At 38.7% G+C, this 27,250-nt stretch overlaps 1 protein-coding gene across 6 annotated transcripts in view; it reads left to right on the top strand.

Moving 5' to 3' along the window:
* inpp5a (inositol polyphosphate-5-phosphatase A) overlaps positions 1–27,247 on the top strand; it is a 46,704-nt gene extending 19,457 nt beyond the window's left edge. The window contains exons 6-19 of one of the 6 annotated variants that reach the window (XR_002597518.2): positions 11,836–11,899; positions 12,029–12,129; positions 12,629–12,681; positions 12,837–12,900; positions 13,232–13,287; positions 13,782–13,866; positions 15,590–15,679; positions 16,481–16,555; positions 17,538–17,611; positions 17,992–18,103; positions 18,300–18,362; positions 18,805–18,951; positions 20,570–20,623; positions 22,256–27,247. Coding sequence is in view for 2 of the 6 variants with exons in the window: in XM_022224907.2 (XP_022080599.1) it covers positions 11,836–11,899; positions 12,029–12,129; positions 12,629–12,681; positions 12,837–12,900; positions 13,232–13,287; positions 13,782–13,866; positions 15,590–15,679; positions 16,481–16,555; positions 17,538–17,611; positions 17,992–18,103; positions 18,300–18,362; positions 18,805–18,841; positions 22,256–22,326 (945 nt within the window). In the remaining 4 variants the exon portion in view is untranslated. Of the gene's footprint in view, positions 1–11,835; positions 11,900–12,028; positions 12,130–12,628; positions 12,682–12,836; positions 12,901–13,231; positions 13,288–13,781; positions 13,867–15,589; positions 15,680–16,480; positions 16,556–17,537; positions 17,612–17,991; positions 18,104–18,299; positions 18,363–18,804; positions 18,952–20,564; positions 20,624–22,255 lie in introns of all 6 variants that reach the window. The other 5 variants (XR_002597519.2, XR_002597522.2, XM_022224909.2 and 2 more) reach the window with 5 other exon arrangements.
* The last annotated feature ends 3 nt before the right edge of the window (positions 27,248–27,250 follow it).

Raw genomic sequence — 27,250 nt, 5'->3', positions numbered from 1 at the left:
CCACAGGCTAAGTTTACAGCTAAGTGTTTGGATTGGATGAGGAATTCGTCTGCAGCTGTTATTACACACACACGTGCAGCGCATGTAAATTGCAGATACATGTATATGTACATGTACTCGTACAGGATGCCTGACTTGCCTGTAGTTACAAGTTTTGTAATATTCACGGCCACCAATTTCTTTTTTATGCTGTATTTACATGTACATGCAATTGTCAAAAATTAACATTTGCATACTGAGTACATTGCTGATCCAAAATGATTATTCCTTTAAAATAGCTTTATAATTACATGTACATGTAATTACTCAAATACAGTGTATGTGCACATTTCTTGGGTCAAGACAATTAAGTCGTCAGTAGTGGTGGATTTTCTGAGGTTTCTTTGAAGTGTCCAAAATGTTGTATCTGGTTTAAACTGCTTGTTACTTGCAGTATACATGTATGTGTGTGTAGGTGAAGAGAAAAGGTGTAATGATTTCTTTCAGGTGCAATTTTTGAAGATCAGTCAAAGGTACTGCTTTACATGTAGATGTATTTCAAGAGGAAGGAAAATCCTTAGTGGATGGAAAAAGGCAGCATAGAAAAACTTGATTTTAGTTTCCTCTGAGGTCTTCACGTTGGATGAGATGGCTCTGTGCTTGCAATTTTAGTCGCCTACAACTGTCTCCTTCAATTTTATTTGCATTTGAAGGTATTTGCATTTGTTATTGAGAGGAAAGTGGGATGGATGATAGATTGTTTATGAAGTGGGCCATGTGACCAAGCATGAACTGTATGGATTGAAGCGGCTCCTTTGGAATCAAACTGGGCTTGGTACCAGACATGCAAACACCTCAGACAGACTTACAGTCTGCTCCCAACCAACCACGGAAGCTTAGCCCAGCTTCTCCGCATCAGTGGCAGCTGTACCGACCTGCCAACCTTTTTAATTGCCACCCCAGTCTGGATTTTTTTTTTTCGTTTTCAGGGTTGTCTTGACGTATGTATTGTCATGGTGATGACCCTAGGAGTGCTGGCCGAGCAGGCTTTCCAACCTCTAGCTTTAATGCAACGCTGACTTGTGTTGGGCTGGGCCTTTTCACTTGAGTTTTTATGGTTGGTTCAAACAGGAGAGGGGGCTTGGGGGAATTCTTTTTACTGCAAATAATTACAGAAGGAGTATTGCTTCCGATGTGCTTTTTACTGCAAATAATTACAGAAGGTGTACTTTTTCCGATGTGCTTTTTACTGCAAATAATTATGGAAGGAGCATTGTGTCCGATATGCTACCAGTAGCTGGATCCTTTTTCTGTCCAGACTTTTAGATTTTGTTTTCACCAAAAAGTCGGGGAATAAAAGGAATATTGATTAATGCATGTGTCAGGCACTGGAATGTAAGCAATCCCACATGCATCTCTTAATATAATAATGAAAAAAAAATTCAATGAATTGAATGGGTACATGCAAATGTTTTGTGAATGTTTTGAGGACGTACTGGAATTTTTGTTAATATACTATACAGTGTACATGTATACGTGTAGATATGTGTACATGTATGCGGTGAGTTCATATGCAGTAAACACCCCAGCAGTATTGCACAGTCTTATCACGTAGTGGGTGTATCAAGTGTTGACAAAAGAGCATTGTTTGCATACGGTCAGCAGGGATGAGTGAGTTGCATGTGAAAGATGATCTTCCTTGCAGCGTGGAGGAAGCAACTTCATCCCTGCTTGCAGGTTGATTGACAAATGATTCAAATATGCATACACATGGAAATTACGCATTCACGGTACACGTACATGTATTGCCACATACAGACTTACGTCATTGGATACTGTTTGTAAAATGTAACAGATGTTTCTGAGGTTGGAATCCACAAACTTTAACATTTACTGCTGAAGTGTTCATGTAAGTTACAGATGTGTGTCTGTTTCCATGTACCTGGTATGTGTCACCCTGATATTTTTCACTTTTATCTCAAGATGCCGAATACATCGTACTACCGTACTTAGTCGTAACTTGTAAACCTCAACATGTTCACGAGGCTTCTTTTTTGTCGTAGAGATGTAGTAAAGTGACCAAAAATGAAACAAAAAAGCAAAACAAGGAACCTGAAGTGAATGCTACCGCACTCCACAAATTATGCAGACTGCAGGCTCAGCCAAAAGGAATGCTGTTTACGCATTCCGCAATTTCCCGAACTATTTTGGTCATTGGTGGATATGACAGAATTCCATTTCTCCACTCAAAGTGGCAGAATGGAATTCCCTCTAATTTGTCATTCGTTTGAAATTGAGATGAACTGTCTGAGGTTAGTTCTGCTTTGTTACTACAATTACTCATCAAACATTGACAAGTTACATGTACATGCAATTATGTGGAATCTGCTCATTGAAATTCAGCGGAAAATATTAGTTCTTGAATAATTAAATAAACAATACACGAGGTTACGTAATTGATTGAAAACCATTGTATAATACCGTTACTAGTGTGTAACAACTTTTTTTCTTCCCCAAAATACTTTTTTGTTTTTTAGGAGAACATTGATTACATAAATTTGAAAAAGTATTACAAGAGAGGTCTTATTGATAGCCAAACCATGTCTACATGTACATGTATGCTCACTGTACTTCATGTCCTGATGGATGAAGTCCAATAATGGAAAGGTTTTTTAACAATGTGTTCCAAAGATATCCTTGACTGATATTTTGTGGCATTATTGACTCAAGACTCAATAGTGAATCATGGAAAACAGCCTTGCAACATTATGATTTTTGTAATTACCCAAGATGTAACAGTACTGTCTCGTCCAGATGAGGTACCCGTGCTGTACGTAGTTGAATTCAATGATAGAGAAGTAATTCTTGTATGATGCTCATCATATCCCCAGTTTCAGCCAATCTAGCAACATCCCCTGGAAAAGTCCCTTGATAGCAAAAGTGATAGGGAAATTGGCTCTTCTGCAAGTAGGTAGGTACAAGTAGCAAAGAGTTCCAGCCTTGGCTCAATGACATAAAGCAACCTTTCCTAGCAACATGCACCTGCAAGAATTATCCCAAACAAGATGCTAATAGCAGTAGGAGGTCGAACCATCGATCAAGTCTGGAACCTCATCTTCTGTTTTGCTTCGTCAATTTTTTCTCCCGTGATTAACTGTAGATTACAAAATAGATTTTTTGGACTCTCTCTTATATTTACCCCCGGTAGCTGTAAATATGGCAGGCCTGGAACGTGCGCCGGTGCGCATATGACAGGCCTGATACGTAGGCCTGATACCTAAACTTCAGCTCCTAATGTTGATTCAAGAAATCGTATTGAAGTCGTTAATTTCTCAGGGAAAGAATTTCTGCATATATGCAGGTCGGGAAGTAGGTTGTTTATTTGTATAAATGCACCATGTGTTGGCCTAACCTTTGCAGTTTTTTCTCTTGTTTTCAACTCTGCCAATTTCTCCCTGCTTGGATGGGATGGGAAGGGATAGGATAAAGATGGCTCAGTTAATAATGGTATGAAGGACAGATTGGCGGAGAAAATCAATCTTGTTTTTTTGTGTATTTTTTTTTTTTTTTTTACATTTGTAAAGCAGGCTGATCACTGGCAAGGTTTGATTGAGATCCCGTAAGAATTGTTGTCTTGTTGAAAAAACAACAGCAAAACCTTCAAATCTTTTGGGTAATTCCACACATTAGGGGTCCATTAGGGATTTCAAACTATTACAATTTGTTTGGCAGGTAATTTGCATTAATTCATCACTCTTGGAAATTAGAAAATGTGTTCTGAACTTACAAAATCACATGTCAGATGTGACAGGGACACGACAAAAAAAATGGACCCCTTATATCTGGAATTACCCATTTGTGTGTTGAGGCTGCAGTGTTTGCATACATATACAGTACTAGTCAAATTTCATGCTGCTAGGAAACAATCAACATGTGTGTACTTGTACTACATGTATTTCTCTCTCAAGAAAGAAACTGAAGCCTGAAAGAAACTCCAAGGATGAAAGAGTAAAATTATCGTAGGAATGGGAGCAGAGCTTTATACAGTATATATGTAAATATCCACCTTATTTATATCTCAAGGTTTTCCTCTCTGTGATAAAGAAGCTATTTTAGGATGCCTGTCCTTTTAGTGATTGTGAAACATAAGACATCCTGTTGAATTTTTTCTAGTGTAGACTTGGGGACTGGAAACCCTATATTGTCTTCAAAATACAGGATATTGTGGAAGTGAAGCAAAAGTAAGACTTGTAAAAGATACGGTGTCATCCAATCTGACAAGTTCGCAAGTTTATACATGCAAATGAATTTTTTTTTATAGTTAAAGGTAAACTTCATCTCGACTTCGGTGAATTGAGCTTGAATTGTAATTTGACCTGGCTTCCATAAAAATTGTCCAGGGCCTGGCAGTTGTTGTTTGTCACGGTACTCATAAAATAACAATGCATTTGTCAGGGGTCATCAGCCAGTAAAACTGTCAACAAAATAATTTTTGTAGCATGTGAATGAACTCTTTGAAATCATTTGTTGGAAGTCCATTAGTTTTGAAGACTCCTCATTTGCATTTCTGGTATTTTAACACATTTAAATGTGCTGGACGTCTGGGGTTGTCTAGAGTTCTGGCAAGGAAATGTACAAGTACATGTATGTACCATGTATTTAAGAGTAAGAAGTTTAACACGCATTCCACCGACCTTTTCGGACCTCAGATTCGAAGGCAAAATGTTTGCTGACAAATCACCATGTGGATGTCACTGGACTGGCCAGCCAGGGTCTTTATGCTCTTGCAAGCCAAGTTTGCAGGGGGGGGGAGAAATACAATCCCTGTACTTGTATGAAATCGGACACTTCAAAAAGAAATAGCATATTGTCAGCAGAGTGGTTTTTTTCTCTTTTTTTCCCTCGATCTTCGCGTGTACATGTACGTGTACCCTAGTTAACTGTTGGCACGATACATGTACGTAGGCAGACAGTCATGTTTGCTGAGCGTGGTTAGGATTGTGAAATGAGGGGAAAGTTGGAGCATTCAGACAGTACCGTATTCCTCAACAATGAGGTGTTTAGGATCAGCAATTGACAAAAGCTCTTCTTTCAAGTCAGTCAATACTGCCCCCCCAGTCAAAGAATAAAATTGCTGTTTCTCTCGTTATGTTTGTGCTTGCAGGAACACATCATTGGAACAGTATTTCCATGTAGCACTTGCGCGTATGCAAATCCACATCATTAACTTAACCCTAACGGTCCTCAGTCCTCCAACAGGTGAAGGATTGAGGACTGTTAGGGTTAAGATACTTGTATGTCTACCTTCTTGGTTATTTAATACTTCAATTTCCTTTTGGAATGAAGCAGTGGCGTTGTTGTTCAAAGTATTTATTGTTCATGTGGTTTTGAAAAGTTGACATTTTTGTCACATTACTGTGAGCTGTTTCTGAACAGGATTTGATCCACCACATAGTTTCATTCTTGTAAAATAGATACCGATATAATCGGATGCCTTACAAACTGGCATATTGTGGACACATGTAGTTGTTGCACCATGAACTTTTACGAAGTTCGTGGTGAGATGTTCAGTACTTCACTTCATGGTGCACCCAAACTATCCTATGCATCACTTGGTGGTGAAACCCACAAGGTAGTGACTAAAGTGTACTCACATGCACGGTATATTTCGATGAGGATTCCGTCTGAAAATTTGCATGCATCCATATTGATTCATCTTTCAGTTGTTCCAGTTTTCCATCAGGGCCCAATTTCATGGCACTGCTTACCGCAGAATTCTGCGCTTACGATCTCCATTCTGCACTAACCACACTTGCAGAAAAATTCTGCGCTAACCCTCTTAAGCACAGAATTCTTAGTTACGGGATGTATGCATGCGCACAAGCCAAAATTCCTCGCTAACCCGTGAAATTCATGTACCTTTCAGCATAAGCGCAGAATTTTCTGCCACGGTAAGCGCCGATTTTTTGCCTGCAGTAAGCAGCGTGAAATTGGGCCCTGGCCTCTTAATTTCAGTCAACCAATCCAAAAAAAGGAAAAACAAAACGATTAGTAACAATCTGCGGGTCATAAGTGGGCGTGGTATACATGTCCATGTGTTCAGCTCTGCCCTGATTTGTCGAATTGGGATGATTACCAGTCATGCAAGACAAACAAATGCAGATGAGCTGTTTCTGAAGCTGGCTAATTTTCAAACTTTGGGAACCTGTGAACGTGCACATTTCAGAGAGTTTATTCATCAAATTTTGATTAATTCCAAATGGAACATGTGTATGAAAAATGACTATAAAATTCTCAGATTCACAGACATGCTCCCATTTCTCATTAGGTGGTTCGTAATAATGCGGGTTTCTTTGAAGGGATGCAATATCCTAGCAACCGCAGCACATCTGTGCGTTCATATTGACGTGGCAGTGGAGGCTCTCATGCATAAAAATGACATTAATAACTCTAGAGGAGTATGGATCTTCGGCGTTGTAGGGAGGGGCGTACTTGTAATTCCACCAGTGAGAACGGCAGAAGGAAAATAACCATGAAGAGGCGATGTGTCTGTACATGTAGGTGTGCCAAGGGAATGTGTTTGTCGATGAGGCTGTCTGGTGAAAGCTGCCGGCATGCTGTATTCTGATGAGTTCTTGAAGGAAATTATCTGCATCTTGATTATGGATGCAGAGCGGCACTGGCTTTGAAGTGCCTGTTCACAATTTTCTTGCCCTGAAATGTTGAGAATGTTTGAAAACCTTTATACTGAGAGATTGTATAGGTGTAGGGAAGTCAACTGGCTATGAATATCTTGGGACATTAGCCCGTAACCGATGGTCATTTTAATAAGTACTGTATAAGCTGTGTATTTCAGCATTGGAATTAGAAATGAGCTTCTTTGGAAATACTGAAAAGTCACCTACATGTATACACTCAACATGGATGTATGCACCGGTGTTTCCTTCATTCCCTATAAAAACAAACAGATAAATTGATCATATGAAATGAAAAGTTTGAAGAAATGTATTTCTGTTGTCATTTGGGTTGCAGTTGTTTCGCCAACCCATGACTACCTTTTTGGAAGCACTTAGTCCTGGGAAACCTGAAAAAGCGCAGCGGTTGATTTCTCCCAAACACAAACCCAATTGTCAGTTAAATGTACATCCAATAATTAGTGAAGCAGCCAAGCATTTACGAATAACCCTGTATGAAAAAAGCATTGTTCGTGATTTTTGAATCATTGCAAAAAAAACTTTGACATTACGACTTTTCCCACTTCTTCAAATTGGCACTTTATATGCTACGCGTAGTTCTCCAATCCGAGATTTCTACTGTACCATTCACAGAGTCGAACATATCAAGTTCCAGAAATCTAATAATAAACCCTAGGACTGAAGCAGCAGGAAAGCAAACTGCACGCTGATGAATTCCCTGGATGTTTTGCCCCATTACATCCTTGTGTCGTGAACGCTCCCGAAGCAATGAGGTTGCACCGTGACGATCAGCAGACTCCTGGACTATTAGATTTTAATTGTCTTCCTGGCTCTGGAAAGCCCTCTTCATTGTGCCATTCACATCCACATTAGATGAAATTTTCCACTGCCTTCCAGGCTTCATTTGGGATCCATTACTGCACTTACGGCTTCGTAATTACATCTCGAGACGGTATTTACCAGGTTTTTTGCCCTGTAATTTCTTCCAACTTCCGAAGGGAAACTCTAAAGCTTCTTTTTCTTTCAGGACTATCAGATGTTGATCACAGATGTTTCAGGCTACACTGTAAATTTTAATTTCTGAGTTGCATCAGTAACTCCAATAACACTGAAAATAAAATCCCATTAAAAATGACATTTGTAAATGGATAAAAGGATACTGCTTTTAAATGTTGACAGATGTTGAATCCAATTTTATTTTTAAAAGATTTTGTAAAATGCTTCATGTAGGCATTATCCATTTTATGAAAAAAAATTCAAAAGAAATCATTTAGAAATGCAGTTCATCATAACGAATGTTTCGCAGTCTGCTATTTTGAAGCCATTTTAGTAATAGATTTACATGCAGGGTATATTCTACTGTTAAGGCTTTCTGGGAACCATCCATTGGGAGTCGATTAGGAGATGACAGAATCATTACGAGGATTTGTGAAGCTTTTTCTGAATCATTGACAGTTGACATGCACAATACCAAAGTAATAGTGAGGTTGCCATAATACCCTGAGGTAATTCTTTTCAAACTTCTTGTGGCTTAATTGTTTCAGCCAGCAGAATGGCAGAAATATTGAGGAAAACTTAAGATCAGATTTCAGCCTGCTGTGTCTTTGTGACAGTGTTAACCCATTCATCAAAATAACTGTTGTGTTGGAATGAGTTTTTAAATTTGAAGAGAATGACTGAACAAGAAATGCATTTGGACAAACTGCCATTCAACATTCCAATTCGAAAACTTTATTTCATTTTTGGCATTTTGAGGATTCCCCTAAAATTTCAGAAGGCTGCTCAGCTTGGTAATCCTTCAATAAGTTTGTGAACTTTGCCTTTAAATTGCAATAATATGGTACATGTGCGTTCATGCATGTACACGTAGTTATGCATTTGCCCATTGTAATGGTGGCACTGCACACAATTCTCAACCCAAACTGTCAAATGTATACAGGATTTTCTGGTTCCCTGAACTTTGTTCCCGGTACATGTATTTGTATCAAGTGGACAACAGAGGGCAGTGTTTAAAGTGACTGGTCTGACTTGGACAAATTTCCCCTGTCTAGTTTCTGTCCTGATTGTTTTCATGTGCCAGTGTTCACGCTTTAAGTCTGTGAACATGCCAAGGTAGTTTTCATATATACTTTGTCAACGGCTAAAGTCAACATTGGGGCTCAGAATTAGGCATAGTAGAGGTAATTAAAAGTCTGTATGCACTCATTTGGATAAGTATAGACTGATCCGAATAGACGCCCTAACTGAGGTTCTTCAGCTCGTACATTTGACAAATCATGACACCCTGTTGGTCCAAGAGGCATGTTACGCACGCATACCACCTGTCCACGAATGTTGTGCCACCGCAGTAATGGCTTCTAATTCTGGTGGTCGAATTACAATACACTATACATGTAAATGATGTATGTGTTTGATGAACCAAAATGAGGTACAGGTGCATGAGGTACAGGTGCATGAACTGATGAGTATGCTCACAGTGTTAAGTTGCAATGAAATAAACGTATATCGTTGGTGCGGAAACCCCAACAGTCTGTCAGCTTGCAAGTCCTGATTCTCCTCTGTCCCTCACAGCTGCTCTGGCGCCCTCAGATGGTAGCTGTTAACAGTTATCACTGCAATATACCCTTTGAGAGAAGGGGTGACACACATTACAGTTCATTGATTATCAGCCAATCCTGAGTTGTTCAAGATAACAGCAATATTCTGGATTGATGCAACCTCTTAACCAGTGATTTTTCAATACTTTGATCCCCCTTTAAAAAAAGTGTTTCTCATTTCAGGTTTATTGGAAGGAACAAAGTTTATTCCCAGATAAGATGCCACAATTCCCGGCCACTTAGTCATTCCGTAGTGACAACTTAAGTGGCCCTATCTCCATCTGCCATCTCTGTATTTTCTTTGCATAGTAATCATATAGCTGCCGGCTCGGGCAATGCCAGATAACCTCCGACCTATTGGCTTTCTACTGTGTATGTGCGTGTGAAACGCCATATTTTTAGCTATTGTGCGTTTATCAAGCGAGGGCGCTGTGGACTGGCATCAGCTGGTGGTGTTTCCGTGAGAAGTGTGTGTTCGGAGAAGGGTTCACACCGGGGCCATCAGTCTGACAGAAGAGCAATTTTTTCTCTCGACTTGCTCATACCATATTATATTAAACCATATTCTTGCCATATGGATTTCAATAAAGGCACAAGCAGTGTATCAAATGGAACTCTTGACACTACGAACATTTAACAAAAGAAACACAGTGCACTAACACTGAGCATCCATTGTCATCACACCGTACTTCTTTTGTTAGATGTTTGTAGTGTAATATCAAGAAAATGTTTTTAAAAAGCAGAATACCCTCATATACATGTACCAGCCAGCAAGGTGTTCATATGTACTGTAGTTTAATATATTTGCCCCCCATACACCGCACCTGTGAGTGAAAATAACAACGTTCTCCTTCCCAGTGCCACTCTCTGCCATCTCCAGACAATTTACATTTTAGACTTTTGTTGATGCTTCTTGTTGCACTTAATGGATTTATCCTTCTTACCAAATACATGTACAGTTATTCAGTCTCAGGCTACAGCCGTTGTAGGAGATGGTCACAAATGCAGACAAAGTTACCTAAATTCCTTGGCAATTTCAGACCTAAGTTATAGACATTGTATTCTCTGAGTACATGTGGGCCATACAAAGCTTTTCGTTCAATTGACAAAGTAAATTTGATAATATTTTGCTCCCCAAACTTACATGTGCCTACATGTAAAGCACATACTGGGTTAGGGGTTTCTGATCGTTTCCCTCATCTTTTCCCCCCAACAGTTGTCGACAGTGCATCAAAATTGAACTTAAAAAAATTAGGGTGCCATTAAATCGCTTAAAATGATATTTTTGCCCCAAATCACCAATTTGCAAAAGTGCAGTGAGTTGAGGCTTTGCTCTATTATAAATAAATATTGTGCCAAGTCCCAAGAGCTTCTTATGTATTCAGAAAGGTGTTGATGATAATAGAGACACCTGTGCACACACCACAGGCTGGATCACAGTCCGTTTACTATGTGGAGGGCAGGTTCCGTGCTGAAGACGGGGGCCTTTGTCCACCTCTAATCGTACCGCAGTGTTTAAACGGTAATTACGGACCCTCTCAGACTTTGTACAGTGTGACAAGGGTGGGTGTCAAACATGTCATTAATTGTTGAGTTATTTATGAAACATGGCAAAGAGAGAAGTAAAAGGGGCATTGCCTTTTTTTTCTTACTTTTTCCCCCACTTGGGTAAATGTTATCAGATCACATTGACTGTAATTTTTTGTGTGGTTGCACTGCAGGAGGGAAATAAATGTGTATTATCTGACTAATCGCTATGTTGGGTTTAATGGGTCGTTCAGTGCCTTTTTAGATCCTGAATACATGTTGACTTGGAGGTGTGAAATATGTCATTAATTGTTGACTCAAGATCATATCGTATTTTTTTCAGTTTGGGTTATTTCTTTCTTTCTGTTGGGGAATAAAGAGTCAGGAAGAGGCAGATAGGACACAATTGATTGACCTGAGGTTACTAATCGAGCTGGCTTTGATAAGGTTTAGATGCAAGGGAGAGGACTGGTTATAGATCATTTTGTTGGGTAGTGTAGCTTGTTTTGTTTACATAATTTATTTCATGCCAGCGTGACAGGCCCCAGCCCCCAGCCCCAACTGGTTCCAAAACAGATTTGTCAATGTGAAAGGAAGTGAAAGGAAAACCCCTATTGTGTTTGTAATGTTTTTGTCCATGGAGACATGTTCATTTTTATATTTTGGTTTACTTTTGTCGTGGCTGGAAAGTAGAAGTACAGTTGCGCCAGGAGGTCTTAGGGAAGATACATATACATGTATCTTGTTTAGCTTTGTAAAATTAAGATTTTATAAAGGATTTTTGAAGCAGAAACCTCGAGTACTTGTATCGGAACCTCGCATGAAATTGCACATTATAATGTCCTACAAACTGCTACCTGCATGTACAAATTTGGTGATAGGACTTAGGGATGACACTGAGGAAATCTTCACCACCCCTAATAGTGGCCACATGGTTTTAGAATCATGATTAATGGGGTGTTCGAGGTTGATATGGCAAGCCTGGCCTCATGGTTTATTTTAACCTTTTTTTCTCAATTTTTCCCTTTGATTTCCAGGCACTTGGTAATTTGTACTTTGTTCATGAGTCTCTACAGAATGTACAGCTGTATGACTTCAAAAGTAAGTGGAAAGTGGCTTAGTTAAAGTTGAGTGTGGCATGTATCCTTTCAAATTTAACAAGGCAATGGAAAACTATAAAAAGTTTTGATTGATCAAATTCTCTCTTGTTTTCCCCTTCTCTTTACACAGCATGCAAGTTCAACACAATTCAGGGCAAGCAGTTTGTAAATTTGATAAACAAAAAGACAATATATGAGAAAGCCAAGTTCCCTCAGGACTTCTTCCCAGGGGTAAGCAACAGACAGACAGACAGCCCGACAGATAGACAGACATTTCATTTTCATGAACTGTAGATGCACAAAAATGACTTTTAATGCAGGCAAAGTAACGATCAGGTTCTTTTCTGCCATGAAGACATTCAACTCTGCACTCTTGTGAAAATTTGCTGAAACATTGTCATTTGGCAACCGAGGGCTTATGCTGCCCATTTTGGTCATGTGACTTTCCTCAAGTCCATAATATCCCCTCCCTCAAAGTATGCTGCAGACTTTTGAACTTACCAATGAAAATTTGACAGTGTACATTGCAAGAATTACTGTGAGGATTTTCCCTCCCTTGATGAATACATGTGTAACTTGTCATCGGTCAGTGTGTTTATTACCGGTAGTTGTTGTTAAGTTTTGCCCTGCTCACTTTGCCTCCTTAGAGGGCTTTTGGTTTAGCTACACCTTGTGGTAAGACTCGGTACTGAAAGCCTTATTGGACCTTTTGTTCATGTTTTTGTTGCAGACAGTCTGGTCAAGAAAGGGTTTCCTCAGAACGAGATGGAATGTAGAAAACAGGCGAGCACAACGACGATTTCTTTTTAATATCAACTACATTTATAAACCTTGTCCTCAGTTTCTCTAAACATTTCAGTTAATTGTGAAAGTGTCATAGCTTTTGATTTTCATTTCAGTGTTTGATTATTGTTTTGTACACTTTCTTCTGTCTGCAGGATATTTGATCTTGCCAATATTCACCTCTTCCATGATGCATCCAACTTGGCAGCTATGGAAACGGTAAATATCTTAATACCGACTTAACCAGCTTCTGAAGAAAAACTTTTCACTTTTATTCAATCCCAATTGCTTCCCAACAAAACTCACCTGAATATCATCCTTTATCATGAAAGCACATCTTCTAGTTTCTGCCAGTTGGAATTCAACCTCTGTGTCTTATGCAAAATCTGGACATGTATCTAAAACCATTTGGACCTGGAGGTTCACTCTTTCGAAAAGCAATCAGAAAAGATAAGTTTCCAGTCCCTAAGGCCTTGAATTCTTGTCTCTCCAGCTCTTCTCAAACTCCCACCACAGTTGTTTAATCAATCTCTGCCTCTTCTGTCCCCAGTTTCCCTCACCGTACAGTAAATACAGGAAAAGAGCACTGGAGCACGTGTTACAGAGGTATTTTGACTTCTTTTATACCATTCTTGATTCTAAATTTTAGTTTCTTTTGTAAAATAGTATTTAAAGGTTGATATCCTGTTCATGGCCGGTTGGCTTCATCAGTGTTGTGCTGAATCCTGGTACTTTGTTAAGTCACTGAAGGTTGTCAACTCAACCAAATGGAACCTTGTTTCCCGTGCTTCAACCGTCCCCAACCCTTGCATCCAAATTTCACCTGTTCACCCCAGCTACCTGACCCAGTGAAGCTTGAGTGCACCGGCTTAGCCTGTTTCAACTCTTCCAGCCCACATGCAGTCTGGCTCAACTCAAATTCGCCCAAATTAACCCAGCTCCAACCTCGATCTCTTCACCTGATCCAAACTGAGCTGAATCCAACTAGCCACACCAGTCCTTAAACTTCTGCCAGTCTTTGTCGTTCCCCTGAAACCTATCACACCCAGAAACGTCATTGTCTTATTTACGTCTCTCTTCTGTTTCTTTTCCATCTTCAGATTCTCCAAGGACAAACATGACAAAGTTCCCCTGTTCCTCTTTGGTGATTTCAACTTCAGGTTGGACTCACAAGGGGTGATCCAGGTATACTTTCGATTCATTTCTTTTTCTTCATGTTGATGTATAGTATTTTTTGAAAGATCAGCTTAAACATGCACAATGTTCATGAATCGGGGTAAAAAAACAAATTAACCATGACAAGCTGCCATTACATGCCATTAAACACATGTTTATTTTAAGCCAACATGATTCTAGGGTGGATTGGATGAGGCACTACTCAAATATTGCCCTTATCTCATCGATAAGCCGCACAACTACCAGCTCTCTACCCCACTTCCTCCACAAGTCTACCCGGCAACCGCAATATCAACGACCCAGAACTCTTGTCAGTGTCCAGGAGGAGAGGTGTCCACTGCCAATAATGCAGATGTTTTCAGTAGCACATGCATACATGTCGTGCACAGACTTAACCTCTGACATTTGGACCTACTGCTGTTGATTACTGGGCCAGGAATCTCTGAAGTTACTTTTGAAAAGTTGCTAAAAATGGGCTAGGAATTTCTGAATTTACTTCAAAAATGAAAATTTTTTGATGTACATTTACTGTGTCATCAAACATTTTCCTTGATTTAATGAGTGTCAATTGCTTACTTTACTCTGCTTCCTTTGGTCATTAAGAAATCATCCCTCATTACAATTTTTTAAGAGAACAAAAAAGTTTCTCACCCAAGAGCAAGTATTCCATTCTACACAATACAAACATTCATGCTGGCATTTTAACTAAACTTTTAGAAGTCATGACAATGAATTACATACCAACGGAACGGAATCAGCTCACGAACGGAACCATTAAAACCTTACCACATGTATTCATCACCAGTGCGATTTGATCAAAGCCGTGTAATTACAGATCGTTGAGTCATCGTTAATAGGGCAATTGACGACTGGTTATATTGACTTTCTACACCGTGGGGGTGATCCTGTGATGACCCCCAGTAGATTGTGGAAACCAAGTTGTCTTTTGGCGGATCGCTTGATGATGGTTTAATGATTAAGAGACAGAATGTGAAGTGTTGTTTTGGCAAACAAAACATGGCAATGGCTTTATTTGAAAATGTACACCCATGTCTGTAAACTTCTATGAAGATTGTAATGTCATTAATAGGGGTTGTTTCTTTTTTATTAAAAAGTTTTTGATTGATATATTTCAAAATGAAGTGGTAGGATGTTTGTAGTTATCGACAGATTTTTAAAAGCATGTCATCCAATTTTTTTGGTTATTTAGCCATATTTTATCCAATTTGGTGACAATTTAGATGTTACAAACTACTCTGATGAGAGATGCTTCTTGCAAAGTGAGAATTGATATGGATTTTCAAGTTGTTCAGTGCAATTTTCAGAAGTACATTTGAGTGCTCTGTTGAGATTGAAGTGGAATAAGTGATCGAGCTTATCAATTCATCCAAATACAAAGTCAAGTTAGTTTCAGTTTTATTGCATAATATTTGAGGTGAATTTTATTGTATTAAGATAGCAATCCAGGATTCAAAGCTGACCAAGTGACCTAGGAGTGCTTAACACTAGGCTAGGCAAGGTTGGATGCTGAAGATTGAGAGAAATCCTTATCTTCCAGTCATAATCCTTGCTATATTTTGCCCTCCAAAGTATTTCCACCTTTTGATATTAGTGGACTAAGAAATTCTCTCAAGTGTCACTTTATATGCCCTTGACCAACTACAATGGTTCACTGTTTTGCCTCTGCCGTGTATTGCAACATTATTATAGGTCTCATTTGTCCTGTTTTTAGGCTCTTGTTGCCGAGGCAATACCTGAGTACACAAAGGAAGACAAGAACGTGAAGAGAATAACATACAAGGACCGCGATGGCAGTAGTAAGGTGGGAACTTGTGTTTTTTTTCTTTTTGTTAGTAGAGATGAATGGAATTAAGAGAATTTCAGTCTAAGATGTGACTCGAGATAAATCTTTCAGGCTTTGTCCAAATTTTGTTTCAAGAGCTTGATCTAGGTCTTCACTTTTGCAAATACACGGTGGTGGGCACGTGCTTGTATAATTGGCGTAACTGTGGCCATGGGAGCTGATGTGGGATTTGGCACAAGGGTAATTTCAGAAATTAGGGTCCATTTTGGTTCTTGTTCGTGTCACATCTGACATGATTTTGTAAGTTCAGAACACATTTTCTAATTTCCAAGAGTATTAAATTAATGCAAATTACCTACAAAACAAAAATACTAATAGTTGGAAATCAATTACATTGATATTTCCATGTCAAATAACAAAGGTCAGATGTAACATGGACACAAAAATGTCACACTTTTGGACCCCTAATTTCTGGAATTACCAACAAGTAACTTTGTGCCTTTATTAGGATCTTTCAGAAGTAAAGGAGTTGCATCTTTGCCAAAATGACACAAGGACATTTTCTAAGTCTTTCCGTATTTTTTGATAAACTGTCAATATATTTTGGCACTCAAAACAACAGAGCTGCATTTCATTGCAAATTCAAATCTACTTTATTGAATTCTTTGTCAAAGAAATGGCAATTTCTTGAGGCTTATCAGTAATCTTCTATTTCAAAAGTGCAATCCCAAAAGACTGATACTCGATTTTTTTTAGGTTGTCTGTCTTTTTGTTGATGTTGTTGTTTTGTCTTGAAGTTGATGTTTTTATTCTTTGTAGGCAATACTCATCCTTGAGAAAAAGAGATTTGAGATTGATGACCCAGACAAGTTAATCAGAGACAACGCTAAGTGGGTAAGTTTCCACCAAGTAAACCAGCCTTTTGTCTTTGATGCAGTTAACGTAATTAAATGTAATTTATCAAATTCTTGATTTCTTTAACCACTTGCCTCCGGGGTTACCGGTACCGGGTACCTTGCGTTTGTCCGCATGGCTGGGGGTTCCTGAAATCGGACAAAGGAGCTGGGCCTTGTAACAAAAGACAGTACTCGGAACAAAAGACCAAGCTGCTGGGAATTGCTGTCTCTTTTCAGTTGGCATTAGCGGTGATAATCCCCCACTGTTTGCGGCACTCAGCACCCGCAGATTATCAGTGGGACAAAAGTACTCCAGCAATGAGCGATACAGTACCGTTGCACGCTAATGTGGCTGTATTTGAAAAGACACCACTGCTTTTCAGCAATGCACTGGGCCAATTTCGGAAACAAAGGAAATTTCGCAACACCGCACAATCTGGGCTCTCTTTACTATGCGGCAGGCCTGGCTGTAATACTCAGGCATCAATGGAGGTTGCCTGTCAGATTAGCCTCCAGACAGTCATTTGTGTGGCTGCAAACGTCCAGTTAATGAAGTTATGAATTTTTGAAGAATTTTGAAAACGAAAAATCTTTAAAATTGCCTTGGAACTCGTCCCACATATACAAATTCCACCCGGCAGGAACTGATTAACCCTAACAGTCCTCAATCCTCCAACAGGTGAACGATTGAGGACTGTTAGGGTTAATAAGACATTAATGGCAATGACAAAGAAGCGTAAATTTGAAACTGAATAATTGAGAAGATCACTAATTTTCTGTATGCAAACATTTTGAAATTTCTTTCAGTAAACAGACTACCGGCTTGAATTACAGACTCTTTATTCCAGTGTTAAAAAGGATAAATTTCAAACCACGCCTTTTTATTTTGATCGCCACCATGACCATCAAGATTTTGACTTATATCCTACCTGTGAGGTGTTCCATCTCATAGAATTTACTATCCCTTTTTTGTTTGACAGCTTCTTCCGCTTGACAAGGAACTTTTGTGTTTCACCAACCAACTCTTCGAGTTTGACAGAGATTTTCCGCCAAGGTAGTTAGATGTTTTCAGAAAAATGGTATTTACCACATTCCATCAAATTAAAATTTAGTTCTGAAGTTATCCCTTCTTGCCTTGTGCTGGGCAAACAGTTACGAGTAATTGTGTCTCTGTTAGTGTTGGTTTAAGTTCAGATTTATGTGCAAGAAACTGCACTGATGGCACGATCAGTGTTCTTACTTTACTTCAATAAATTCTTTTTTATCTGAATTCTCAATATTGAAGACTTAATTTATACTATTGAAACTTCTTAGTCATTATCCAAGGCATTAAGATTTCAGACTGATGCCTACCTGCAGCAAGAATATCGCTGGAATCCAACTAACAAGTGTTACACTACAATGAATCAAATCTTGATTTGTATTTCGGCGTAGTTACCCCTACAGTGAAGATGTCACTGATGGCCGGAGTTACATGAAGACGCGAGTCCCCGCATGGTGCGATCGCATCCTGCTGTCAAAGTCAGCCAAGGCCCTCGTCAAAGAGGTAAAAAAAGGGTCATTTATTTCTTATTGCAAACAATGTCTCACACAAAGAGTCCAGTGCAGATCGCTCTGTAATAGTCCGGTACCATTTCATTCTTGCCAAACAGAGACATTTTGTTATGAGCAATATAGATTTGGATGGTATCTGAAATAAATATTGCAACCTGTTTTTTTTGTGTAATTATTTCTTGCTTCAGGACCTCTACAATAAGGCCATGTACAGTGTAATTGGTCAAGACATATGCATGGGTGATCACAAGGTAGGAGCAACTCAATACACTCGATTATTAGGCCTTTAAGTTGCAGCCCAAAATTTGGCAAATCTCTCTCTTGTGTTATGCACTTTTACAGTCTTCGAAAATGCTGAATGGAACCACATTGTGATAATAGACCGATGCATTTGTCCTTCATATGAATGTAATCTTGTAGAGGGACAAGGCACTGTTTGCCACCAGGGTATGAAATCAAATGTTTTGTTCACTATTATTTCTAGTAAAAATGAATAATTTTGTCTTGTCAGCTAAACCATAGGGAACAGCCATACATTTGTAATTGATCTGAAATGAGAGAATCAGTCTGATGTCTCTCTAAAACTGACAAATTTAAATAGTCACATTATTAGAAACCAGACCAAGATGTTCACTACCTTATTAGATCTGTTGTCATATTTCTGAACCTTACACTTTCTCTCCCCACCTGCAGCCAATCTTTTTAAGTTTCCGGCTCGCTCCAACTCAAGGTACGCCAGTAAACCATAAACGTTCCCCTGCTCATAAGTGTTGTGTGGTACAGTAGATCGCCCGTCCCTTTGATGTCTTCCTGTTTTGCTGCACTGTTTTTCTGTTTGCCGTAAGTGGACTGCACAAGTGCATGAGCAAAGTGCACTTTATTTTTTTCTTTTCATTTCTTTGGTAATTGTATTCAGTTTTATTCTTGTTTATCTAACCAAATTGTATTCAGCTTTACATGTTCAACTAACTGATAGTTAACACCGAGTTTCTCGTTTTTATTGGCAGCTTTGCAAGAGTGTAATTTAAGCATCAGCCAATTTGCATTTCCAGTATAAACGGGATCCACCAGTCTGAAAGTCACCAAAGTAGCCAAAAATTCTTGAATCAATAAAGTTTTGGTTTTAAAAAAAGTTGTATTGAACTAAAGTTCAAGCAATCGGTGAACCAGCGTAATGGATGTTTTGGTTTCCAGGCCAAGGGATGAGACCATTGCCATTGTAATATCTCTTGGTACGTGTACATGGCCTATAGAGGGTTTGCGTGGCTGCCATCTTGCTTGCCAGTGCATTTGTTCTGTAGGATAGGCATAAAAGGAGGCTTCCCTGTGGAACAAAACAACTGCCCTGCAAGATGGCTACCACCTAAAGCCTTTATTTGAATATTCAGGGTTTTTTTTTTTAAATCAAACAGTGCTTTCCTCGCCACCGCGGTATTCGATATTTAGAAAACTAATAAGTTGGCACATTTGTCACCACTTGGTCATGGTAGTTTGATTTCCTTCCCTTCGGAAATGGTGTTTCTTGGAAGCAGGTGTTTCGAATGACATGCAATAACAGTGTAGCTTCCTCGGTTTGAGTTCATGACATGACACAGCAGTATTAACAGTGTTAAACCATAGGTTTTGTCTTTATACAAAAAGATAAGAACTTTATTTCAAAGCGGCAGTGCCTTTTAGTTTGTTAGTATACCACATGTACATAAAAGTTTAAACAGTTTTGAGTAGCAGTGGTATAGTGTTTTAATTTTTTGCATCATCAAATGCATTATGTTTACATGTATGATGTCTTCATGTTTTTTCCTTTTTGTGCTTGTCAGTCAGTTCTGACAAGCCTGTTAACACTTTTTGCCAAGAGTTTTGTTTTCATTGGGACCCTGACAAAAAGAGCGAGGGGCTTAATCCTGTACATGTACCATATCCTGATGCGAGACAATATTTTGTGCTCTTATCAAGTCTCACCTCAACTGTAGTCACGAACAAGAGGGGACTCAAATATCGGTACTTGTGTGTATGCTGTGCTTACCTGGAATAGTTTGTGATGGACTTGAGATGAGATAACTTGTGGTTGTCTTCTGAGGAGTTGACTAAAATAATGATAGAAATGCTCATAGTTCTTATAATGAGCCAATTAAAGTCTGACTGGTTTAATTAGCTTTTCAAAAATGGCTCTAACCTTTTTTATTCAGTGTACATCAGGAGTTTATTGTTGATGGATGACACTGGATTATTTACCTCAAAATCTAGAGTAACGTATTTTTCCCCAGAAATGAAAAATTTGTCAGACATTCAGATGTGCACGTAGTACACGTTTTGTCACTTCCTGTTTGAGTTTCACCATATATCAGTCTGTGAAATTTGTCTTTTGTATTGCCTGTGAATGTGCGTTTGTCAGCCTGTCTGTTTGTTTGTGTTCACTCATGCACCATTGGACACTGCATTCTTCTTTTTCTAAGCACAGTGAATGAAGACACCCAGGAAACCTGATTATTGTGCTCTCGTGCCACACAGTCATGTAAGTTTCCACCCTGATCAGTAAAGCTGTAACCATGCCACTTTTGTTAGATGTCTCAATGCACAAACACCCGACGTTTTAGCACAGATCTACTTGCTCGTTATTGTAAGTGATAGGTTGTCTTAATATTTCGTGTTGCAATTTGTGTTTCCTCAGTTGTCTTAAGCATGGGACAGTGGAAGATTTGGCTTAAATGTTGGGAGAGCTAGTGCTGTCCTCAACTTTGACTGAAATTTTAGCAATAAGGCAAGTCTGTGACGCATGTCAGAAATCTGGAGAAATTGAAAACTGTCCTTAGCCTTTCCTTTCCCAACTCTGCAGTAGACAGTTTCAAAACAAGAGACAGTTTTATTGTTGCCTTAAATTCTAGCGAGACATTGTCTTTATGTGAATGGCGCCGACCGGTGTCAGAGTCCTCCTGTGGTAATAGCAAAATCAGTGATGTTTTGTAGTTGCCATTTAAAGATAACGATTAGCAAATACTTTTTGAGTATCCAAATTGCTTTGATGTAGCCCTTTTTCAACTGAATTAAAAATACTTACCTTTTAATCAAGATCAGAGTTGGAAAGAAATGGAAATGATTCTCTCCTAGTTTGGCGTAAACTGCCCGTACTTTTTTGACAGTACTTCAGAGGGATGTTATGTATCAAAGCAGAAGGCCAGCTAATTTAATTGTGGGTTAATTGTGGCTGAGAAGATATTACCGTCGATCAATTGGGGAGATAAGTGCCGAACAACGAGGCCAAAGTTCTCTTGGTTTGAGTAAGAGACACAGCGGCCATTGGCAGGTTGGGTGATTAAGTCCATGCCGAGCCAGCAGCAAACAAAGGTGGGAAAAAAGGGGAAAAAATGAAATAATAACCCGCCAGTGTGTCAATATGGTAATCATTAAGCAATGATCATATTGTTTGCCCTCCTGGGTTATAATGCCTTCCATTGTCAATCGGGTTTCCCCAGCAACGGGCAGATTGAGAGTCGTTTGATTGTGGATTTTGATCTTTTAATGGCTTAACCAATTGCAGCCAAAATATTTTGATTAGAATTTATACCAAATTTACACAATTCCAACTTTTGTGACCTTTTGTTGGGGGCAACTTGCCAGGCTGTGTGTACAGAGGGTTGCAAAATTTATGTGTGTAATAGTGCAAGGGAAAGAAAATTCAAAATGGAAGAAAAGGCAAAATATGTCACTTTTTAGATTGCAGTTGAATTGGTGCTGTTTCTCAGTAGCTTGCTTTGTTTCAGTAATTTATGCAGGTGGTTGCCCTCCCTCTGTTAAAGAAATACATGTCATTTTGTTTGCTGTTTGCAATATACTTGGCTAGAGAGGGTAAAATTCCTTTACGTATATTGTTTTTATATTAAACACTTTGTTGAATGTGATCGACCTCCAACCCACCAGCATTTAAGCCAATTTAAAACATAGGTTAGGGGATGGTTAAACTGGTTCACCGATTTGCTTACGTTTTTAGTCGTGTCATACACACAAAGAGTAATGGATATCAAGGACAGCCATCTATGGCATATACTGCATGCATTTTCTTTTGATGGAGGGCAACAGGTGCGTCGAGAGGATGACTTCATCAAGCAGTACTAAAGCAATTCTGCCTCTCTTCTCTCTTCCACTTCAGTGACTCCATACTACAAAGCAGCTGGAGCGTTGGTGTACTACCCACTCATATACAGGGAGACATCTGTATAACACAGGGCTCCACCCTTGGACCCAAGTTCCTCCTCTTGCAGTCTCAACTGATGCAATATCTCGACCAGCCTCGTTTGGCCTTCTCAGGTTTCAAGACAGAAATTACTTGAAATTATTTGTGTGTGTGTACGGAACAGGAAACGATCTATTTTCCGTGGAACCCTGTGGTACAAACTTAATGACATTTAGAATGGTTTCTTCAGTTTCTCAGAATATTACAATCATGATAATGGTTTCCCCTGTTTTGTTGCTAAACTGGTATGAGAGAAACGGCTCAGAAAACACATTAATAACTTGTCTGCCCTACTGAGTGCTTGTCATACATTGTATGTCCCATTGGTCACATTGCAAACCTTGCAGTGAATTGACCAAGTGGAGATTAAGAGCTCATAAATATGCATGCCAAAGTAGTCTCGTCACTTTCTGGTACTTTGTACATGTAATTTGTATGTGTTACGGGTTGCATAAAGTAGCCATATGTTGTATGTAGGCCTTGACATAATCCTCACAGACCTAGTAATTTTGAACCTCAAATTTTTAATTTAAAAGTGTTTTTCATTTACTTGCTTTTTTCTAACCCCGAATAATAAGTGTTGCAGTTCTTTTTCCAAGTCCAACCCAAGTATGAATTTACTTTTCTGATTTTTAGAAAACATTCGTGTGATAGTCTTTAAACACTAAGGAGTGTGTGTTCCTTGTGAAAATTGTGCAATCATAGAAGTAGCAGTTTTGTTATGTAGCTATATCTTAAACTCATAGTTATCCCGAACTCGACCCAAAAATTGATCCTTGAGTCTTTTTTTTTTTTTTTTTTTGGTTTGAAACTCTTCTCTTAAATAAGGCATGCACAATTTTCTGGTAAAATGTGCTAGTTGAAAAGCTTTCGTGGTAATCTAGGGCCCCTTGTTTGTCGGAAGTATTTGTTATGCAAGTAAAAAGACCAGAGGCTGTGCTTTACACTTGATCTAAAACGGGGAGTGATTTATTTACACTTGCCCTTTAAAGAGTTTGGACGTCATTGTAGGAGCAAAATGCCATCGGAAAAATTGATACAGGTTGTGTTATTGTAGATTTGATTAGGAATGTTTAAATATATTAAGTTTTAACCTACTGCCAGGGTCCTATGATTAATTTATGGTTTGTACGTGAAACAAAAAAATCATGGTCAGTATCAGAACACATACTGGAAAGCCAGCGTTTCCAAGTCGAGGCCTATTTTTTTTCTATTGTGCTAAGGTCATCAAAAAACGTAAAATTTTGTATTGGACAGGCGTATCTGCCAATCGGGTCTTGGTTTTCTTTCCTTTTTTTGTCAGTTCAAACTCATTACTTACCAAACCACTGATAGTAATTTATTTTTCAAGATCAGTTTCGAAAGATCTGCCATCAAAAATGGCAGGTATCCGTACGTCTTTGTCCGATAAAAATCATTTTCGGCCGAGAAAAAGCCGACTTAATGACTGGAAGCATGACTACTCGATGAGTTGAAATTAACACTGAGGTACCATAGTGGACCTATTCAAAGGGTGATCAGGATAAAAGGCGTTATTTTTAGGTTGTCAACAGAACAAGAGTGGATAACGTATATACTATTATGCAATGTTTATTATTTTAAATCATCTAAATCGTCATTAAATGCTGTTGTAATGAATGATACACGGGAAAAGTGGTTCGTGATGAAGAGCACGTCTCCCTCATCGAGCATGCACATGGCAATTTTTTTTGTTTGTCTATGGTTCTACCAAGGCCAAAATGTGGATGCGTTCTCAGCGAACTTCTGATATCACCGTACTACCCTAACAAGTTGGCGTGAGGTAATTTTATAGTATACCTAGACTGCTCTGGATTCTACCGTACCCACGTGTATTCCCATTCTTAATTAACAATGGTAATTTCAGAGGTTCATGTACAGTGCACTCCATTATATTGTCAGCAAAACTATAACCTAAATTATTGTATTCGTTATAAATATCTATGTGTATAAAGTCTCGTTAACTAGAGTTTTTATTTAAGTTTGGACAGTTAGGGCCCTAGTGTGGTTTCACAGTGCCTGTTGTTAGCTTGGAACAACGGAAAAAATAATGAGCGGCAAAACGATGTTGCAACTGTTCTGGGATTGACTAACTTTAAACACCGATTTTTAGGCGATTAAATTTATATCAATATGAAAACAGTATAAGCATTCTTAACCTCCGACAAATCTCAAGGAGCTTCAATTTGATGTATAAAGTCTTTATTGTAGCATGTTCACTTCTGTAGATATCTGTGTATTTTGGGATAGAATATTGCAATCCCTTGTATTCTTTTGTGTATTTTTTTTCAATATCATGCCGGCATCATAATTATTAATATTGTGATATCTATACACCATCTTCACATCGTCTAGATATCAGGTTGGTGTTGTCTTGATGCCCTCGAATTATCACCTAGATATTATGGTGTCACCAGTATTTTGACAAAGTATGTCTTGATTTATTGTTTCTTGTCGGGGTTACTGACATTTTTCGTTACGTATCTTCCCTAATCACAGTTTGTAGCTTACGACCATGAAATGCGAAATGTACAGTTTTGCTTCTTTTTTTACACTGTAAACGCGAATAACAAAGACATTTATTAACTTTAGCAGCTTGTATTATTGTATTCCGTATATCTTAATATACATAACCACTTTAATCAGTATTGATATCCCGTTTTTATTCCTGTTTTAATTATTTTTAGTTAATACCAATTGTTAGACTCGTCCTGTTTGAATCAGCATGTTGTATACACTTATTATCGCTGCCATTTCGAAATGAATACCACACACTTTCTGTCGGTGAACAGGAACTGACACTCTGCCGTCGAAGTGAGGAGTGGCTGCTACACGAAGACTATGTAAATTCACTATGTCTTCATCAAACAAATCAACATTTTTATTGTTTAACTTTTAGAGAAATTGGAAACTCTTCTAAGGGATGTAAGTGTAATGAGGTTCTCTCGTACTGGTCACGGTGTTTATGTACTTTCTCCCTTTAAACTTATATATGTTATTTTTTTATTCTTAGGTTTTTATCTCTGTTGAAAATACACCCAAAGCAATTTCCTTGGGGGATAAGTCGGCTTCTAAGCTGCGTGAAATGTGCATTCCTGCATATTATTAACCCTCATAATGCTTCCTGTTTTGTTGGCTAGTTTCAGAGTTTCTTTCACCGTCATGTTACACGGGACATTGACGATCAGTGTTATACTTGTCACTTGTGGGATTGCATCTGCACCACGGGAGCCTGAACCCTGACAGTAGTTCACGTGTTCAGAGTTCTGCTCCTGGCTATACGGTCACAACTATTGTTCTGCGTTAAACCTCACCCACCATCTTGCTGGTTGGTGTCGGTTTCAGATGCCTCATTCTAAGCCTGTAACTTTAATCGCGATGCTAGACATTTTATGTAGAATCAATTTGCACCAAATCACTCATGATATTCTATTATTATTTGGGGGGGGTTACGGAGTGATAGACATTGTATATAGTTTCTTTTAAAACTGTCAAAATGCGTACAACTTGTAGATGTTTCCCCAATTCAGTCCAGCCTGCCATTGGCACAGATTATTCAAGATTTTGCACCAATTTTCCAGAGCGTATGCAAAAAGTAGATCTGTTTCCTTCCCGGTCATTAAATTGTAAGTCACATGCTCGCACATATAACCATTTTAGACCTTCTTACAGTAATTTTGAAAGTGTATATGGTGTCAGATGTATATAGTATAGAAAGGATTTTAATGTGCACTCTTATTTTTTATAGTCTCAGATACATGATGTATATTTATTTTTAGCAGTGGTGCGGATCAGAGTAATTAATAAGAAATTTAGTCTCACATTTTGAAGTACCAAGATTAGACTCTTCAATCCCTTGGCATGGATTTTTAAAAATGTATATTCGATTTTTAGGGGGCCCCAGAAATTGTTGGATTTTGATGGGCATTAACGCACACACGTGGCGAGTGTTTAAAAAAAGATTATTGATTTTGATTAAGCTATGTTTTGCTTTATTGGCTTTTTGCGTGAAGAACTGGGGGCGGGGGTACTTTCACCAAACACAAACCTTGCTTGATTGAGACAACACGCTGCGTGTGCGTCTGGCACTGCGTTTTGGCTTTGGCCCGCGCCAGGCACGCGTTGCCTCTGGACTTTGAGTGTCGCTCCAACCTCTCTGCTGGCTACCGTAGAGGGGGTACTTGTGAACGAAGATGATTCACTTGAAATTGCCAGCCCGCTTTCACAATGGAGTTTTCTAATTCTCATGTTATCTGTATTGTATTGTGTTGTAGGTTGTGTATAGCTGTAAATGATTGGACCCAATTGATTCTGTGGATTTTTATTGGTGTCTGTTTTTACGATATTGTATACACAACCGTCAAATTATCGTCTCAATTGTTAATTTTGTTGTTTGAATATAATTAACATCAAGCTATTGTGTTAACAGTGACGCACATGTTGTAGATTTACTTACAAAATCAAAAATATTTATTTCCCAACCAGATGCAGTTTAAGTACATGATAAAATTGTGGCAATACTAATATGACATAATACGTAGACGTAAAGCCTGGTTACAGTGTTTGGTGATTTCGTTGATGGCTTGTGATACGTGGTTTGACGAAGTTGAATTGTTCTGTGGATGGGGAGTTTTGTTTAACCATGGCGTCGGCGAGTTTCGGTTGGCATCAATATCGTTCAGTTTAAAAGTTGATCGTTCTCCCCCTCCCCAGACTACATTTTTATGCGATGGGGGTTAAAAGGGAGGGGGGTTTGGTTGTTTGTTTTTGCAGAGTTAAAAACTAGGTGTTTGTAATATTTTGACTCTTGCTGTTTAAAGTTGCAAATTTTTAAATTCAAGCAGCGGTTCAGGAATAATTACCTGCGGCAGTTTTTGCCCTAAGACCGAAGTT

Source organism: Acanthaster planci, linkage group LG13 (assembly GCF_054643075.1).
Source record: "Acanthaster planci isolate LZ-2023a linkage group LG13, COTS_SCS, whole genome shotgun sequence".
NCBI classification, from domain to species: Eukaryota; Metazoa; Echinodermata; class Asteroidea; order Valvatida; family Acanthasteridae; genus Acanthaster; species Acanthaster planci.
The sequence above is the reverse complement of the archived record's forward strand: the minus strand, read 5'-3'. Positions and strand labels throughout refer to the sequence as shown.